Source organism: Selaginella moellendorffii, unplaced genomic scaffold (assembly GCF_000143415.4).
Source record: "Selaginella moellendorffii unplaced genomic scaffold, v1.0 SELMOscaffold_40, whole genome shotgun sequence".
NCBI classification, from domain to species: domain Eukaryota; kingdom Viridiplantae; phylum Streptophyta; class Lycopodiopsida; order Selaginellales; family Selaginellaceae; genus Selaginella; species Selaginella moellendorffii.
The window spans coordinates 851,815-870,271 of record NW_003314301.1 but is presented as its reverse complement, the minus strand read 5'-3'; the positions used below and the strand labels follow the sequence as shown (position 1 = coordinate 870,271).

At 47.1% G+C, this 18,457-nt stretch overlaps 6 protein-coding genes across 7 annotated transcripts; 4 read left to right on the top strand and 2 right to left on the bottom strand.

Moving 5' to 3' along the window:
- The first annotated feature begins 1,920 nt into the window (after positions 1 to 1,920).
- LOC9633842 (methyltransferase-like protein) lies at positions 1,921 to 4,158 on the top strand. The gene is made up of 8 exons (XM_024684188.1): positions 1,921 to 1,980; positions 2,804 to 2,911; positions 2,960 to 3,061; positions 3,252 to 3,356; positions 3,403 to 3,508; positions 3,556 to 3,698; positions 3,752 to 3,852; positions 3,911 to 4,158. The coding sequence occupies exons 1-8, from the start codon at positions 1,921 to 1,923 to the stop codon at positions 3,915 to 3,917; spliced, it is 732 nt and encodes a 243-aa protein (XP_024539956.1). The 3' UTR covers positions 3,918 to 4,158.
- A 3-nt stretch (positions 4,159 to 4,161) lies between these two features.
- On the top strand, positions 4,162 to 6,212 carry LOC9633841 (cytochrome P450 94A2). Of its 2 annotated transcripts, XM_024684155.1 has the most exons (4): positions 4,162 to 4,296; positions 4,348 to 4,402; positions 4,472 to 4,481; positions 4,612 to 6,212. In XM_024684155.1, exons 2-4 carry the CDS (start codon positions 4,372 to 4,374, stop codon positions 5,996 to 5,998), a joined length of 1,428 nt encoding a protein of 475 aa, XP_024539923.1. In that variant the 5' UTR covers positions 4,162 to 4,296; positions 4,348 to 4,371; the 3' UTR covers positions 5,999 to 6,212. The 2 variants fall into 2 exon arrangements, with proteins under 2 accessions (XP_024539923.1, XP_002979336.2); XM_002979290.2 differs by having other exon boundaries at positions 4,348 to 4,481.
- Positions 6,213 to 8,089: 1,877 nt separating this feature from the next.
- Positions 8,090 to 13,036, bottom strand: LOC9633840 (probable disease resistance protein At4g27220). Its single transcript, XM_002979141.2, has 4 exons — positions 12,678 to 13,036; positions 12,252 to 12,618; positions 8,646 to 12,195; positions 8,090 to 8,580 (listed from the first exon to the last, which is right to left on the bottom strand). Exons 1-3 carry the CDS (start codon positions 12,977 to 12,979, stop codon positions 9,718 to 9,720), a joined length of 3,147 nt encoding a protein of 1,048 aa, XP_002979187.2. The 5' UTR covers positions 12,980 to 13,036; the 3' UTR covers positions 8,090 to 8,580; positions 8,646 to 9,717.
- Positions 9,196 to 9,736, top strand: LOC112349558. The gene is made up of 2 exons (XM_024684164.1): positions 9,196 to 9,454; positions 9,594 to 9,736. The coding sequence occupies exons 1-2, from the start codon at positions 9,224 to 9,226 to the stop codon at positions 9,666 to 9,668; spliced, it is 306 nt and encodes a 101-aa protein (XP_024539932.1). The 5' UTR covers positions 9,196 to 9,223; the 3' UTR covers positions 9,669 to 9,736.
- Positions 13,037 to 14,890: 1,854 nt separating the features above from the next.
- Positions 14,891 to 15,636, top strand: LOC9660373 (thymidylate kinase). The gene is given in 6 exon segments (XM_024684187.1): positions 14,891 to 15,009; positions 15,012 to 15,035; positions 15,038 to 15,141; positions 15,194 to 15,301; positions 15,342 to 15,385; positions 15,432 to 15,636. Coding segments are annotated over 6 exon segments (594 nt in total). The 5' UTR covers positions 14,891 to 14,900.
- Positions 15,637 to 15,733: 97 nt separating this feature from the next.
- Positions 15,734 to 16,561, bottom strand: LOC112349570 (pentatricopeptide repeat-containing protein At4g02750-like). Its single transcript, XM_024684186.1, has 2 exons — positions 16,494 to 16,561; positions 15,734 to 16,355 (listed from the first exon to the last, which is right to left on the bottom strand). The coding sequence occupies exons 1-2, from the start codon at positions 16,559 to 16,561 to the stop codon at positions 15,734 to 15,736; spliced, it is 690 nt and encodes a 229-aa protein (XP_024539954.1).
- Between the last annotated feature and the right edge of the window lie 1,896 nt (positions 16,562 to 18,457).

The following is an 18,457-nucleotide window of genomic DNA, read 5'->3' as shown; positions in this document are numbered from 1 at the left end:
AGCAACGCTATTCCACATATGAGCAAGAGTTACTCTCTATTGTTCATGCTTTGCGGACGTGGCGGCACTATCTTTATGGTGCAGTGTTCGTGGTGTTGACAGATCACAAACCACTTGTGTATCTTTTCACACAGAAGGAGTTGAACACTAGGCAAGCTCGTTGGATGGTCAAACTCATGGAGTTTGGGGAGTTTCCTATTGAGCATCGTCCGGGAAAATCAAATGTGGTGGCGGATGCTTTATCTCGTGTTCGTCATGTGACGACGTTACGAACACGATTTTGTCATCATTTGAGTAAGGTGGTCAGCGAGTTTGGGCAGTTGGTTGAGCATGCTCAGGCTCAGGATGCTGAGGTGGCCTCTTTGCGAGACCAGATGGAAGCTCCTTTCTCATTGGTGGATGGGATTCTCTACTACAATGGCTGTGTCTATTTGCCACGGGTGGATGCGTTAATTACTCAAGTTTTATTCCACTATCATGATCGTCCAGAGGCCGGTCATTTTGGGGGGAAGAAGACGTATGAGTTGATTAAGCGCAACTTTTATTGGAGGAATATGAAGGCTGATATCCTCAAGTATTGTAAATCATGCGAGCTTTGTCAGCGGGTTAAGGTGCCACGGGAGAAGCCGGGGGGACTTTTGCAACCTTTACCTATTCCTCAGAGCCGTTGGTGTAGTATCTCTATGGACTTCATCACTTGTTTGCCACGAACACAAAGGCAAAAGGAGCAAGTATGGGTCATAGTGGATCGGTTGACGAAGTATGTGCGGTTGTTGGCTCTTCGGAAGACTGTCACTGCCTCAGACTTGGCTGCGGTTTACTTGGAGAAGGTTTTTCCTGATTTTGGTTTGCCGGAGAACATCATTAGTGATCGAGATTCAAAGTTCACTAGTGGATTTTGGAAAAGCTTTGCAAAGGCTATGCAAGTGACTTTGAAACTCTCGAGTGGAGATCATCCTCAGACGGATGGGCAAACTGAGCGTGTGAATCAGGTGGTGGAGGATATGCTACGTTGTAGCATTGGTCAAAGGCAAGGACAGTGGGATTTATATCTTCCGTTGGTGCAATTTGCTTACAACAATAGCCAACACAGTGGAACCAAACTAAGTCCTTACTTTGCCATGTTTGGAAGGCATCCTCGAACAGCGGTGGAGTTGGGATTGCATTTGAGTAAGGACGTTCAAGATAAGCTTGATTCCGAGGCAACTGATCTGGACACAGAACTTGATGAGATTCTGGTGGTGTGCAAACGGAATTTGCAAGCAGCTCAGGATAGAGCGGAGAAGTTTGCCAATGAGCATCGCCAATTCCGGGAATATAAGATGGGTGATCTCGTCTTTGTGCGAGTGATCTTTCCGTCAAGTGAGCGGCGGAACACCTTGGTGCCTTTACGGACAGGGAAGAGTGATAAACTTTCCCATCGATATGCTGGTCCATATGAAGTGCTGGAGCGCATTGGTAAAGCGGCTTATCGAGTGCGGCTGCCAGTTGGGGTGAAAATTCATCCGGTATTTTATGTCAGCTAGTTGAAAGGTGTACTATCTCGGAGTGACGGGCCCAATGCCTCCTTGATGTATACGGCTGTGGAAGATGGACCAGGAGCTTGAGCAGGATTCCCCAGAAAGGGTGATCACCGGTACAACTCGTCCTTGGGACAAGGACTTTGTTGGGGGGGAAGAATTGTTAGGCGCCAGCTTTGACTACGTGGTCAACGTCGGTCAAAGGGAGGCTCAAGGGTATATTAAGGCATGTTAGGGTAAGGGACTTAACCTACCCTAGGGCTCACAATGGAGCGGCGGCGCAGTGGAGCTTTTGAGGTAGCTCGGGGGTGGTTGGGTGGTGAGGAACCTCAAGAGGTGGTGTAGCATAGTCTTGGGCAACTAGATCTTTGTCTTTTTGCTCCGGATCATAACAGGTGTAATGGCTGCAAATCTTGGAGCTAAGCTACCAACCGCCAGACCTCTCAAGGGAATACCATGTGTACCTTTGTCGAGATGCTTTTATAATCTAGTGCCATTGGATCCATCAGGTTGAACACTTTCAAGATGGTTACATTCTTCCTTCTATCTGGCATGACTTCATAAAATTTTGAAATAATGGTGTATATGAGGATGCATGCTAGTTTTTAAATTGTATTTATTTAAATTCTTAAAAGTAACAAAATATGCTGTAAATATAATCATAAGATATATTACCACATTTTACTTTACTTAAAAACATTAAAATAACACAATACCACTGATTTTAATTATTTTCATAATTTAATTTATTTATTATTTTAATTATATTAAGTAAGAAAGGATATGTAATTATTTTTTATATTTGGATTCTTTATGTTTTCTAAGTAAGAAATTAATAAGATTATACCTCACTTTTATATACAGTGTATAATTTATTTTTAAAAAACTATATATTGAAAATAATATATTAAATTATTACATTAAGTATTTTTTAGAATTTAAAAAAAATCTAAAATAAATATTTAAATAAATATTGTTTAAGAGACAAGCTTTATAATTTTCTTTTTCTTTACAATCACATTTATTTAGTATGGTTGCAAATTAAACTATTAGTTCTGAGCTATAATATATAATTGTTCAAGTTGTGAGTGCTTGAGATATAAAATTATGTATCTTAATTGGGGTTTACACCCCTACTTATATATAAGAATGGATGAACCAAATTTAATCCTAAATGAATGGTCCATATGTTATATTACTATAATTAGTGTGGAGAGCGCACAGGTTGGGCTTACATTATATTGTTTCCTTTTACTGATCAATGGCTTGTTCTCTTTGGCTAGGATTTGGCTCGCGTAGAAGACGAGGTGATTTCTAGCGAGCATGCCTGTACTGCAGCCTTGGCATGGGAGAAGTTTCACAGCCGACACTCTCAAGGCTTCTTCTTTAAAGTAAGCATCAGCACTGCACTGTTGCCTTACGGGCTTTCCACATTGCAGGAACGTAGGTATCTTCTCAAAGAGTTCCCTGAGCTTGGAAGATCTAATCAAGACTTCACTGTTCTGGAGGTTGGATGTGGAGCTGGAAGTTCGGCCATTGAGGTTTGATGTTGTTTGCTATTCCCTCTTACTGAAGGACTTATTTTGTTCCAGAGCAACAACAACCGCTAGAGTGTATGCTTGCGACCTCAGTGAGGCTGCCGTGAGCCTCACAAACAAAATGGGAGAGAAAGCTTTGAATGAGCAAGCAAAGTCGAGGCTTTGGACTTTTGTTTGCGATCCTTCCTGCGAGGCACTTCCGACGTGGCTGGCTTGTGACGCCTGTCGAGCCTCTGACTTTGGTATCAAGAGCTCCCTTGTAAGCTGCTGCGAAGGAGGAGCAGATTTCATCACGCTGGTAAGCCTGAAATTGTCTTGCAATTAAAACTGATTTGTCTTTTCAGATTTTCGCTCTTTCCGCGCTGGCAGATCTGGATCAAATGAGCAACCTTCTCAAAGAATGTTGCTCTGTACTCCGACCCGGTGGAATGCTTCTCTTTCGAGATTATGGTATGCTATTTCTCCGTGAAGTAAGACTCACAGTGGCAAGCTTACAGGCTTGTATGACATGACGATGTTGAGATTTCCAGCAGACCAAAAAGTAGCTGCTAATTGCTATCGCCGTCTCGATGGTACCTTGTCGTATTTCTTCTCGTGCGAAGCCGTGCGTGATCTCTTTACGGGTGCTGGACTGCTCGAGGTAAAACGAGGCTTGTTTCCTTGTTATTTTTATTCTGTCTGTTCTTTTTCCAGGTTGAACTGGAGTACTGCTGCATTAAGCTGGTGAATCACAAAACTAAAGTTCCTATGAAGCGAGTCTGGGTTCACGCAAAGTTCATGAAGCCTGACCATACGTAAGCAACTCCAGTTTCTAAGAATTCACTCCTTGATTTGAACGACTTGCTCTTTCAGTAAATAGAACATAGAACCTCTGACAAAAATCGAGTTAATCGTCATCAGTTTTTGCTGGTTGGGAAGGACACAACTGCTCCTGGTTCTTCTGGGTGCTTTCAACCCGTGAGAAATTATCAGAGTATACTGGCGAAGGTAAATTCTCTTACGACGAGCTCTACTCGCAAGCAGCTTTGTGAGGCTGTATCCTCCCATATGATACTACAGTCGTCCGGATGGAGAAGATAAGAAATGCCTCGAGTTTAAGGCCGAGACAAGTTTCTAGTGTTTCTGGCTGAGCCGAGAGTCAAGACGATGAAGCAACTCCGGTACCAAAATTGAATTTCGGGTGGAGGAAATAGAAGAGCTCTCAACAGAAAACATGGGTCATTCCAAACTTCAGCAAGGTACTAGAAATCTAGATTTCTTTTGTAATGACTTGACTTGGTGACTTTCAGATCCACTGGTACGCACCGTCTCAAATGACTGCCGTATCTCTTATCGTATGGCAAAGTAGCTTCTTCGAATCTTTTTCTTTGGCTGGCTTTTCTTCCCTTGTGACTTGGGTTTTTAACTGGTCAGGGCGACTGACATGCGTCACTCTTTTTCTGGGCTTTCAGCATGAACCAAGGTATGTTGTGGAGCTTGAGCTTTGTTCTTGCGGCAGCGGTGGGCTGGATAGTCCGGAGGACGATTCAATCAAGAGCCGACTCGCAACGAACAGGCGGTCCAGTACTTTATCCAGTGGTTGGGAATGTGTTCGACTTCCTTCGCAACAGCCACAGGTTTCTGGAGTGGTCGACAGAGTATGTGATCAACTCTCCCTCCAATACTTTCACCACTGGGAGGTTTGGCAGCACTTTCAAAATCACTGGCAATCCCGCAACTGTGGAGCACATCTTGAAGACCAACTTCGAGAATTATCCCAAGGGAGAACACCTGAGGCAGAGCCTGACCGACTTGCTGGGAGATGGTATTTTCAATGTCGACGGGGAGCTGTGGAAGATTCAGAGGAGACTTGCGAGCTTCGAGTTCACAACGAGGTCACTGAGGGAGTTCCTCATGGATTCCCTGGCGGACGAAGTTCACAGCCGGTTACTTCCAACTCTTGCCAGTGTTTCCCGGGACGGGAAGGAGATCGACTTACAGGACTTGTTCATGAGGTTTAACTTCGACAACATTTGCAAGCTCTCTTTCGGTGTTGATCCAGCGTGCTTGGATCCATCGTTTCCGGATGTGAAGTTCGCGCAGGCATTTGACAAGGCAACGACGCTTAGCACGCTGCGGTTCCAAAAGATCCATCCTCTGGTGTGGAAATTAATGCGAGCTCTCAACGTTGGACCGGAAAGAGAACTCAAGGAGGTGCTGGATGTGGTGAACGAGTTTGCAGTGTCAGTGGTCCAGAAGCGGCGAGAAGAAAAAGGAAGGGTCAACCAGGACTTGCTCTCGAGGTTCATTGGACTCGACTCGACGAGCTTCTCTGACGAGTTTTTGCGGGATATCATCATAAGTTTCGTGCTCGCCGGCAAGGACACAACAGCGGTGTCACTCTCGTGGTTCTTCTGGCTGCTCTCGAATCATCCAGGCGTTCAGCAGGAAATCATCAGGAAAGTCGGGAGTATAGTCGCGAAAGGGTCAAACAGGCCATTCACTTACAAAGAGCTTCGGGACATGGTCTACTTGCAAGCAGCTCTGTGCGAATCAATGAGGCTCTATCCCCCAGTGCCGATTGACACAAAGGTCGTGAAGAACTCGGACGTTCTCCCGGATGGTAATTGTGTGGAGAAGGGGATGAAGGTATCGTATCACGTCTACGCTATTGGAAGGATGGAGAGCTTGTGGGGGAAGGACTGCCTCGAGTTTAAGCCCGAGAGATGGATCCACGATGGCCAGTTCGTCGAGGTGAGTCCATTCAAGTTTCCGGTGTTTCAGGCCGGGCCGAGAGTGTGTCTGGGCAAAGAGATGGCCATGCTACAGATGAAGTATGTGGTGGCGGCTCTGGTACCAAAGTTTGAGCTTGTGGTGGTGGGAAAAGAAGAGCCTTGCTACGGTATCAACATGACGCTGATCATGAAAGATGGACTTCCCGTTGTTCCCAAGCTTCGTTAGTCTGAGATGTGGCGCCAATATTCCAGACATGAAAACATTTTCAAAGTTCAACAAACAGTCAAACATACGGGGAGTCAACTGAAGGAAAGAAGTTTTGGATAACTCAATTCCAGAGTTCGTGAATGATGTGTACCATTTTGGAAGCTGGTGAATAACGCAATGTTTGTTTAAGGGGAACTTGCCACTGAACCAAAATTCACAACTTCAACACGTCTCTAATGCACTCGTATATGTTGAGGGTGGTCACTCCGTCACAGTAACCAATGCAAATTGTCTTTAGATTTGGAAGCAACAAGATGCAGAAGTCCTTAAATGAGGAGATTTCAAGGATCTTAGCACCCCAATCAATTTTTCACAATTCCCAAGGGAGAGGTTTGACAATGTCCGGATGGGAAACATTAGAGTATTGGAGTATTATGTTCCAAGTCAAATCCATAGTCTTTAGAGTTTTGAGCTGTCTAATGCTATATGGCAAACTTACCACCCCAGTGTTACTTAGGCACAAAACCGTAATGTAGTTAGAGTGCAATGGGGATTATAATCCAGGAGCAAGCAAGTGGTGCTTGAAACTCTGACTTTCATCTGCATAGGTAGGGGGGTATTTTCAGAAATTCTACACCCAACGAGTGAAATCTTGTTGTAGTTACTGAAGGCATTCCCTGGTATGAGACCTTTCAGCCTTGAGGTAACACTTCCAAGGGGCATTTGTTCCAGGGTGTGTAAAGGAAGAGCTCTTTTTCTTCAGTGATAAGTGCATGACGTTCAAGTGCAGATTTTTACAGTTTGCTTAGAACATAGTCCCAATCTTAAGTGCCTGCCATTCTTCTGCCAATTACCTTCAGGAGCAGTGGAAGCCCCCCACACTTGCCCACAACTCACTCCACTACTACCTTGAACTAGCAAGTTTCTGGTTTGGGAATGCGTGGACTGTGAACAACTTTTCCCAAGAGCCCCATCTCTGTTTTGATTGCACATCTGCTGCCAAGCACATCAATTTTTCGACTGGTAATAAAGATCTTGCTTCCATTCTCTTGCACCACACCAAACAGACCGGATTTCCAGACATTATCCAACACCAGCAAGCACCTTTTCCTGCAAGCCCCGTTTCATTGCCGGTCCGACCTTCTATTCTGATTAGTTTGGCAAGCTCGTGTTGCTTTGCTTCCACCTGAGGAAATATAAACCATGTTGCATGCAGTTGCGATAATCTTAGGAACGGTTAGCCACAAAACTGGATCGAAATACACCTTGTGGTCATTGTCAGGAGTGTACTTGTTCCCACACTCCACAACGTTGTGTAGTCACATGAAACGTCGTCGGGAGTGAAAGGCATGCTATCAACTCTTCTGCCTCGCAACCCCGTCTACTCCATAAGAATCATGATCAAGCCATGGTCTTCACAGCCACTGGGCTGGACACCGTGTGTCGCCCATCCGTCCAAGTTATGGATCTATAACCATCAGGGCTGTCGACAAGAACAAACAGATATACATCGAGTCATCCAGCACCCCAGAAGCCGCAGCCAGGTTTGTTTCCTTTCTTTTCTAGAAAGATTTTTGATAAAATGTTTAATCACAGGATCTATGACCGAGCTTACATCAAGTTCCGGGGTGAAAACTGTCCAAACTTCCCCTACTCGCTACGTGCACGAGATACAAGGTACGATCCCCAGGTACGATCATACTAACGTTTAGAGTACCGAAGTTCTTCTGGAAAGACATCTGAATTGTTTGGCTTTTCTACGCAGTAGATCAATCTGCCCGGGCAGGACTTTATCAAGATGCTACGTAACATGAGTCGCGGCGATTCGCTGCTCTGGTTTACACCTGAGCATCAGGTCAGGACCAGGACAGCCTCGAAAAGGAGTTCAAAGTACAAGAACTAGGAAGGTCAAGGCGAAGTGGATTGAAACATTTCTTCCTCTTTTCGCAGTAAAGACGTCTATTTCCATCCCTGGCTGTTTAAATCTCCCTGCAATTGAAATTTCATCCAGAGTCTCCTCCTCCCGGGACTGTCCAAATGGTCCTTTAGATTTTTTCTCTGCGTTCTTTCAATAGGTTATTGTCTCTGGAATTCCCAACGATAAGAGGGTAAGAAAAGAATGTCGTGGTTGCGGTCAATAGAATATTGGTGGTCAGCCTGTCAATCAAGGTAAAAATACTGAAAGTTTCTAGCCAGATTACAATCGATGTTCCTACAGTTGCAAAAAATTCGAGCTGCATTGAAGTTAAATCAAAAGACAAAAAATGTCAAAATTATACTTGTCTCACTTTTTCGACCAGGCAAAGTGGAGCGACAATGAAGACGACGGACAGGATCATAAGCACACGCCTACTACCTGTTGGCATTCCCAATGAGCAGAACCACTATGCTCATTTCGGTAGGAAGGTGTGAAAAAAAAGAAAAGAGAGAAAGCTTTTAGAAACTTAAAAAAAGAAAAGAAAAACAAAAAAAAGAGAGAACCTTCCACCACTTCCCGCCAATGTGGAAAGCGAGAGACTCATAATCGAGAATAAGCTTGTTTGAGAAGCAGATCACAAGTGTAAGTATTTGCCGAGGCCACAACGAGCATTATCAGGAAGCTGCAGACACTGAATGCATTTGAGAAGGACCGCTCTGCAAGCCGAAGTAAAAAGATCAACTTTACCCTCCCATGATGCTGACTGAGTGTGACGATGCCGCTGAAGAGAGTATGTCGATACTCACTCCTCCGCAGAAGGTAGTGAATCGTTGGCGAAGACGATTTGGGAATTTCGTCCTTGACATGACGCTGAGGGAGCTCTCTGGATCCGTCCTCTCGAGCTGCTTCACCAGAAGGACTCATGATCAGAGATTCCTCCAGACAACCAGGAATTTTTTAAACGAAACCATTAAAAACGGATGGCAGGAACTAAAGCACCACTCGTGTAGCGAACGTACTTCTCGCGGAAAATCTTGCTCAAGCTCACACAGTGGTAAGACTAAAGCTGTGAAGCGGCAACTACGAGAGATTCCATACCTTCCACGCCTCCATTGCTGTCCCATGGCGCACCGATCGATTCCCGAGCCCTAACAAAGAGGAAAGGGAAAATATTCTAGGGCTACGCGGCGATCGCTTCCTCTCACGATGCTCATCTCGGAGGTACTTAGTGATCCAGGGATCCAGGGATGAGGCTACTGTGAATCCGCTGCGGAGAATCGAGCGCCTCGTTTGCAACATCGAGCAGACTTCTCCGAACTCCAAGAATGCGTGCTTGGCCTCAAATCCGAGCTCTCCGAGGAGCAGCGGCTGCAAATCTGGAAGCTGAGCTACCGGATCTGGAACACCTGCGTGGATATCACCAACAGCATCCAGCAGCAGCCGCCAGGCCGCGCAGCGGTGGATCCCTCGGCGGAATACCACGCTCGGCTTCGTCAGATCGCGAGCGAGATGCTCTTCTTGGCATCTACCCGGTGGAGCACTCTCAAGATGGCCAGGTTTGTATGAAATGAAGATGCTCCGTCTTGATTCTCGTGCGAACCTGTGCGTGATCTCTTTATGGGTGCTGGTTTGTTTGCTCGAGGTAAAACGAGGCTTGTTGCTTTGGTACTATGATTCTGTCTGTTCGTTTTCCAGGTTGAACTGGAGTACTGCCAACATGACACTGATCATGAAAGATGGACTCTTTGCATTGTTCCAAAGCTTCGTTAATTTGAGATTTGGTTATTGCAGAGGTCCTCATCTTCTAAAAAACTTCCCATTAAACCTTTGCAATTTTTCGAAGGCGTTCCGAGAGGTGCTCTTGAGAGACAGATGTGTTTCTCAAGCATAAGTTCTCCAAGGATGGATAGAAGGAGCTGTCTTCAGAATCTGCAAAGGGTAACATGTTGATCTTCTTGCAACCTCTCAGATCAAGCTCCCTTAGCAAAGGAAGCCTTGCAACACCATCGGGTATCACATCCAAGTTCTCCAAAAAATTTAATCCCAGAGTTCTCAACGTTGTGAGTGATGCGAACCATTCTGGTTGTTGGTCAATACCACAGCTGTATAGTTGCAGCCACCTCAGCTGTGAGAAGGCATCCATGGCACCTAGAGAGTCTGGAAGCTGTTCAAATCCACCAAGGGTTATTGCTTCAAGTCGTGGGAAGTTGCCACCGAATGCAACACGGGCATGCATGCGAAAGGAGCGAATTTGAACAACTGTCAGTGATGGGCACTCGGATATGTTGATGGTAGTCACTTCGTTGCAGGTATCTAGAAGAACTATCTCTAGATTTGGAAGGAACGAGATGGAGAGGTCCTTCAAGGAGGGACACCTGGCGATGTTGAGGACCTTGAGTGATGCCAGTTGAGAGATGGTGGGCACCCCAATCAACTTTTGGCATCCCTCAAGGCAGAGTATTGTCAGCGTGGGAAACATTTCCTGTGTTAAGAAAGGAAGCCCCTCAAGGTGGTTATTGGCCTTAATAACCAATTTTTGCAAGTTTTCCATGCTGGAGGTTACTTTATAGCCACTTTGCCCAAAGTGTCCCACTTCCATTGTTCTCAACCTCGGAAATCTGCTCCAGTCCCAGTCTGGCAATGGAAACTCCAATCCCCAGAGTTTCAATTCCTGCAAGTTCTCCATGCTGCAGGTTACTTTAAAGTCACTTTTCCCAAAGCAGCTCACTTCCAAAGTTCTCAACCTCGGAAATCTGCTCCAGTCCCAGTCTGAGGTCAATGGAAGCTCCAATCCCCAGAGTTTCAAAATCTCAAGGTCGGGCAAGCCTTGAAAGCTGTCACATATTCCCTGTTTGCAACCCTGTATTTCCAACTGTTTCAAATGGGCCAGTTTGCCTGTGCTTGCTGGTAGATCCACAGCCAACTGTGTATCAATAATCAACACCTCCAACTTTGTCAATGCCTGAAACATCCCATCCAGATAGAGTCTTCCAAACCTCCTGTTCAAGCATTTCTTCTGTTTGAAAAGCCGATGATGCAGCCTGTGGCATGTCCACATTCCACAACATCCCCTTCCGTTTAAGTAGACCAGCTTGGTGAGTTTGAGCAAAGCATCCACAGGGAAAGACTTTAGTCGCAAACAGCCTTCCAAGTTCAAATATGATAAATTCGCCAAGTTGCCCAGTGAATCTGGGATGCTTTGGAGTGACCTACTCGAAGACAAATCCAGAGTCTCCAGAGTCTTGAGCTGTCCAATGCTATGTGGCAAACTTACCACCCCAGTGCGACTCAGGCACAAAACCTTCAAGCCTTTGAAAAGAGAGAGGCTTGGCAATGCAGTGAGGTCGAGATTATAATCCAAGAGCAGGCAAGTGGTGCTGGAAACTTTGACCCTGTTCTTCTTAGGCAGAGGGATTTCCGAAATTCCACACTCAAACAGTGAAATCCTGCTGTAGTTACTCGTGAAGGCGTCCCCCACATCCCTCATCTGCGACTGCCCAGCCTTGAAATAACACTTGGGGCCTTCTCGTTCCAGGATGTGCAAAGCAAGAGCCAGCAACGCATCGTGGATCCTGTAATACTTCGTTTGTCTCGGCACTATTTCCCAACTTTCTTGTTCTTCTTCAGTGATAAGTGCGTGATTCTTGAGCCTTTCTAGAACATTCGTGGCCTCTGCTATGTTGGCAACCAGCCCTTCGCCTTTCCAACACCTGAACAGCTCCCAAAATCCAATCGGATAGTCTTCTGGAAATGCTGCGAAGAAGAGAAAGTGCTGCTGGATGCGAAGAGGCAACAATGCATCGTAACCCAGCTTGAGTCGCTCCAGTACCTGTTGTTCCTCATCAAGAGCAATAAGTCGTTGATCCTTGAGTTTGCTCAGAACATAGTCCCAATCTTGTGTGCCTGCCATTCTTCTGCCAATTACCTTCAAGACCAGTGGAAGCCCCCCACACTTTTCCACAACTTGCTCCACCACTGCCTTGGTGACTTGAGCATGATTTTGGTTAGGGAATGCGTGGACTACGAACAACTTCATGCTGTCCTCCTTTCCCAAGAGCCCCATTTCGGTTTTGATTGCACCTCTACTGTCAAGCACATCACGTTTTCGAGTGGTAATGAAGATCTTGCTTCCATTCTCTTGGACCACATCCAAGAGATCCAAATGGATGGACTTCCAGACATCATCCAACACCAGCAAGCATCTCTTCCCAACAAGCCCCCTCCCCAGTGTTTCATTGCTGATCTGATCACCTTCTAGTCGGATTTTTTTGGCAAGTTCGTCTTGCTTTGCTTCCACCTGAGGAGATACAACCATAGCCGCAATATGTTGCATTATAAGCTTAAGGAACGTACCTGAACCGACTGACCGAATGTTAGCCACAAAACTGGATCAAAACACCCCTTGACTTGATCGTTGTCACATACTTTTTTGGCCAGGAGTGTTTTTCCAGCACCTCCTGCTCCATGGACTCCAACCCACTTGCTGCTTGCAGGGGACCCCAGCAAGTCTGATACAACCCGCTCCAGCGTCTCTTCCATGCCGAAAATGTGCTTATCCAGAGGAACAACATGCTGTTCTTCCTGTGGAACCACATTAGAGGGCACCTCCTTTTGCTTCTTCAATGTATGTAGAATCTCAACATCAAGATTTCGAGGAGCTGCAGCCAAGTGCCCATGGATCGCCTTGGAGCAGTGTTCGATCTTGGTAGCAAGCTGTATCCTGGAACAAAATCACAAACTCAATTCAGAAATGTCCCAAGAGAAGCACAATCAACCTACCTCTTTAGGCCATCCAGAATGGGATTTTGCAGCGACTGGCACTCAAGAATAAGAGGTTTAGCCTCTTCAACCTTGGCTTGGAGGGCTTTCAGCCAGGAATCCAGTTGTGAGGAGCTCAGAGAGCCCTGGGCAGCAGAATATCTCTTCATTTCACCTAGCAGATCTGATGCTTCGGTCAATGAAACTTCCAACTCGCTGCACTTCTTCTTGCAATGAATGGCAGACTTGGCAAGCCCAATCACTTCTCTAACAGCTTCAGAAACAAGCGCTCTCAGCACACCCGTGGGATCGAGGTTGGCCATGGATACAAGCTCTGTATTTTGCTCAACACAAGCATATAACTTCTCTCGCCAGTTCAAACATAGAAAATGATGCAACACGTTTGCGCGTGAATGCGTGTTCCATTGTTTTTCTAATTTTTTTAAATGACACCATTAGAAACGGAAGAAAAGAAGAGTAAAGCACGACTTAGTCTAGTTGCGTGTAACGAGCGTACCTTTCAAAAGAAGAGAAGATTAAATCAATGTCCCACCAAGAGACCTTCCATCGCTGTCGCATTAATCCGCAAGTCGCTATAATCTTACATGTTCTCATGTCAGTCATGTGCTCTATCAAAACTTATACACGTGGCAATATTTAATTCGCCCGAATAAAAACCCAATTATGTGTTGGCACGTGTACCGCCCAGGGTTAGGGTTTATGGATTCAAAGTTGAGCGGGAAAATATTCTAGGGCTTCGCAGGACTGGACCCGAGGATCGCTTGCTCTCAGGATGATCATCTCGGAGGTTCTTAGTGCAGGGATCGGCGATGTGGCTACTGTGAATCCGCTGCGGAGGATCGATCACCTAGCAGGCTTCTTCTCTGGGAATCAGCAAGTCTTGAAGCTAAGCTACCAGCCGCCAGGCCGCGCAGTGGTGGATTCCTTAGGGGAATACCACGCGCGCCTTTGTCGAGATGCTCTTGTGGGCCGGTGTCGTTGGTCGAGCACTCTCAAGATGGTTACATTCTTCCTTTGATCGCACAAGATCCGGAACTACAAATCGCGGCCGCGAGCCACCGAGATCGTCTCTCATCGATCGGCAGCAGGGAAGAGCAGCAGGTCATGTTTGATCTGTGCCTTGTGCGGTCAAGAAAGAACAGTGTGGGAGATGTCACACAAGGCGCTAGCTTCCAGCATGCTAGGGAGGGCCCGTGGTTTTCTCCAAGACTCCCTGGAGAGGTATCAAGAGCGGGTGGACATATATCTTCTCTACGGGAAATCACTTCTGGCGCTCCAGGGGTCGGAATCAAAGGCTGAGTCCGTCAAGTACATGGAGTAAGCTTATGAGATTTGCTCCGAGGCGCTCAAGGGATCGTGCAAGAGCAAGGGCGAGGAGCAAACTGTGACAAGCCAGGAGCTCACAATTCTCAGGTACATTGCCGCTCCAGAATGGGAACTTCGAGGGAGTTCTCAACTGCGTTTCGGTTCTCAAAGGCTCCTCGGATCATCCTAGCACGTCGTTCCTGGCCTTCAATCAAGGCATTGATTGGGCTCAGTCGTTACGAAGAGGCCGAGGAGGAGCTTGTAGCTCTCATATCATATGACAAGGCTGCAGTGGAGGTGTGCCTGTCCGCTTTGACGTTCTTGATCAAAGAGACGACGCCGTTTCAGAGAAAACGTTCTTCGTTTTGCTTTAGAGGTTTTCATCCACAAGAGAAGTCTGGCGCTTCTCTGAATTTCTTTTATTTCACCGTTATATGAGAGCTGACTTTTGGGGTGTTTTTGTAATAGTGGCTCGGATTTCTTCCTACAGCCATTGTTCGAGGCTGCCATGCATTACCTGCCTGCGGAAGAGGAAACTACCATGAGAGCGAAGGCATTGCGTGCTTTATGTCTCTGCTATCTGGGCCTCGTGCAGTATGACAGAGCTGCTGAACACGTTCATGCTGCTGAAAAGGTATTTTGAGAAAGCTTTTGGTTTTGTGACTGAGGATCTTTCTTCGTTCTTTGCAGCTTGAACCGAACGTGTCGTGTAGTTTTCTGAAGGTAAGTCGCTTGTTTGAGCTAGCAAGCTAACTACATCGATCTGTAATTTGTAAACAGTGGATGAACATTGCTCTGGAGCTGCTCAGTCATGCGCCTGTTATGGAACCTCAACGACAGGGAATGGGGGAATGGTTGATGAAGCAGAAGCAGGGCCATGTCGACTTGATGGAGGAGTGCCTCCAAGCCGTTACTTCAATGCAGCTTGCAGTGGGAGCAGAGAAGCGCGGGACGCTCATTGTCCTGGAGGGTCTGGACAGAAGCGGGAAGAGCTCTCAGTGTCACTGGCTGGTTGAGTTTTTGAAGGGCTGAAGGCGGAGGCTTGGCGGTTTCCAGGACAACGGCCATCGGTAGCTCGATTTCGGCTTCCTTGGGGGCTGAGCTTGATGATCGTGCTGTTCATCTTTTGTTTTCAGCAAACGGCTGCGAGAAGAGGTGTGACTTTCTTGACTAGTTTTTGAGAACAGCACATCTTGTTTTCTTACAAACTGCAGATGGAAATGAAATTGATGGCTGGAATAACGTTGGTAGTAGATCGATATTCGTACTCAGGAGTGGCTTTCTCTGCTGCGAAGGGACTGGATCTTGAGTGGTGCAAGGTGCAGACCGCTGCCTAAGCTTTAGCGTTTAACTGGACAGGCTCTCGGGGTTGGACTTCCTGCTGCAGACCTGGTCCGCCAGAGGTACTCTACATTCTATAAAGCAGCTCTTTCATTATTTTTTGTTTAGGAAGCTGCTGTGCGCGGTGGATATGGAGATGAGCAGCTGGATTTTCAGAAAAAAGTTGCCTTACAGTACAAAGGTCTGCAGGGTAAAAGACGGAGACTTTTCTTTTGTCGTCAAGTTTGTGGACGCAAGGCAATCTTTTGACCAAGTTCACGAGCTGATGAGAGAAACGTGTGTGAAAACTTTTAGCATGTGCCTCAATGGGTAGGCTTACTATTTTACATTGCTTCATCACAAACTTTTTTTTTCTGCAGGCAATTTTTCGATTCAGGTGTGTTGAATTTTACACGCTATAGCTCTAGTTCTCAGGCAGCCTCCTCATCAATGCTCAAAGCAGTGGAAAGCACGACGTATGGGAAAGAGCTCTCGGGGCGGCAGTTCATAAGGCCCTCTCCTGCGTTTTGAGCCACGGTTGCATCACTTTGAGTCATAGACGCGGCCAGCAACGTTATCCACTCGGCATCTCTGGCTGAAGTCGGATACTTTTTTAGGAGATCCTCTGCTTCACGCAGCATTCCTGACCGGCTCAGCAGATCCAGCATGCAACCACAGTGCTCAACAGAAATCTTAACCTCGTAATCGACCAGCATTGATATGAAGAACTCGGATCTTTTTTTCAAGTTACCAGCATGGCTACAAGCACACAGAACACTAAGAAAGGTGGCACCATCGGGTCTCACTCCCTCCTGCTTCATTTTGGCGAACAGACCAAGAGCTTTGCCGAGGTGACCGTGCTGAGCATAACCAGCTATCATGGCATTGCGAGTGACGACGTCGGGAAGAGGTATACTGTCAAAGAACTCCTCGGCTTCGCTCAAGCAATCACATTTTCCATACATGTTGACAATGGCTGTTCCCAGGATTACGTCGACGCTCATCTTCTGCTGAAGTATTCGCTGGTGTATAAGTTTCCTTCGGTTGCAGCCACTGAGCAGGCGCAAGCATCCAATGCTGCTACATACGTCCGTTTGTCAGCAACTCCGGGATCCATTGGCGGAAGAGTTCCAAGGCTTCTTTGGGACGACCGTTCTGAGCATAGCCCGAGATCATGGTGTTCCAGCTGACAGCGTCCGGGCCTCCATTCTGTCGAAAACACGTCGCCCGTCTTCCAAACGTCCATACTTGATAGACATGTTCGCGAGTACCGTTGCCGCTACTACGTCCGATTCGAATCCAGCCTCAACTAAGTTGCCGTGAAGAGCTTCTCCCGCAGCAGCAACTTAGCGTTTCCTGCCGAAGAACAAGCATTGAGGACGTTGACAAAGACGACTGAGTCGAGGCTTTGACCCTCCAGAATCATCATCCTGAAGAGCTGCAGGGGGCCTCGTGACCATGACCGTTTTCTGCATAAGCCGCAACCATGACGCTCCAACTGACTAAGTTCCTCTCCAATGTTTCAGATTCAAACAGTTCGCGAGCTTTCTCTAGACAGCCGCATTTTCCATACATGACTACGAGAGCATTCCTCACGAAGAGTACTGAGGCCCGGCCACTTTCACAGCTGCAGGCGTGGATCAGCTTTCCTTCCGTCAAATCTTCCGGACAAGCACAGGCTTTGATAGTAGAGATGAGAGTGATCTCATTTGGAGTGACGCCTTCCAGAAGCAGCTGCTTGAACAACGTCCGAGCACCGTCTCCTTGGCGGTCCCGGACAAGAGCTGATATCATCGAGTTCCACGACACCAAGTCCGGAGCTTCGATCCTTTCAAAGATCTTCCGGGCTTCGTCCAGCTTCCCGCTCTTCCCGCTCAATGAGGACGTCCGACTCGAGGCCGAGATCGCAAACACAGATGTGAACCGCCGTGCCAATACCCAGCGTCAATGTAGAGCTGCAAGCATTGAGAACCGTGACATACGTGACACTGTTTGGAGCGACACCTTCCAAGAGCATCAGCATGAAGAGCTCCAAGGACTGTCCACAGCAGCCGTTCTGGACGTAAGCCGAGATCATGGCGTTCCACAACATCACTCCATGCGGACATCAGACACAAACTCCATCAAACCAGGCTCGAGCATCGACCAGGCTGCTGCACTTCCCATACATGCTCACGACCGAAGTTCCGATGATCTCGTTGTCCTCTAGCCCGCTCTCTAAGATCTGGGAGTGGATCGCCTTCCCGCCACTCAACGCTCTCCTCGCAGAAACACAGGCTTTCAACACGGCAGTGAAAGTGAAGCTGTCGGGCTTGACACCGTGCTGGAGCATCTGGCAGTAGAACTCGAGCACCTTGGTGGTGCTGCTGGATTGACGAGAGTATGCGGACAACATCGCCGTCCACGTCGTGACGTCTCGGAAGTGAGCCATCCTGTTCCTGTCCAAGAAGACGTCCTCGGCGTTCTCTACACTGCCACACTTGAGCTACATGTGGACGAGGCGCTCACGCAGGTAAAAGCTTTCCTGAAAGCCAGACTCTACAATGTGACTGTGAATCTTTTGTGCATCTAACAGGCTTTCCAGAGAACCACACTCGCGGATGAGACGAGCCAGAGTGGAGACATCGGAGGAGCATAGCTTCGAATCGAGGTACTCTCTCAAGTTTAGCTGTTTGCTTGCACAGTCTGTAGCGAGTCCTCTGGCCAGCCTTCTCATACCGCTGCTAGAGTTCTTCCCGCGAGCACCATCTTCGTCTCTAGCTAGAAGTCCAGCAAAAACTGCGGTAGCATTCTTTCGAAATGTGTTGCTTCGATGCGATCCTTTCCCTCGGCCTCTGCAATGATTCCCACTCGCCCGACTGCCTCTGCATCAATCAGCCCAGAAGTTTTGGTTCTAGTTCCTTCTTTGAAACGAAATAGAGTAAACCCGACCTCTGACGAAGAGCTTGAGCAACTCACAGAGCATTCGCATTTGCTGCAAAACGGAAACGAAACTGGCTGCATTTCTCTATGATCTTTAGAAAGCTCTGCTTTGGACTTGGTTCTTTTCGAGGTTGCGCCTACGTTGGATTCATCCGCCTGGGCAACATCTGTTGTGGAGCTCAGACAAAAGAGAGAGAGAGGAAGAGCAAACCCTGGCTGGCCTTCTCCCAAAG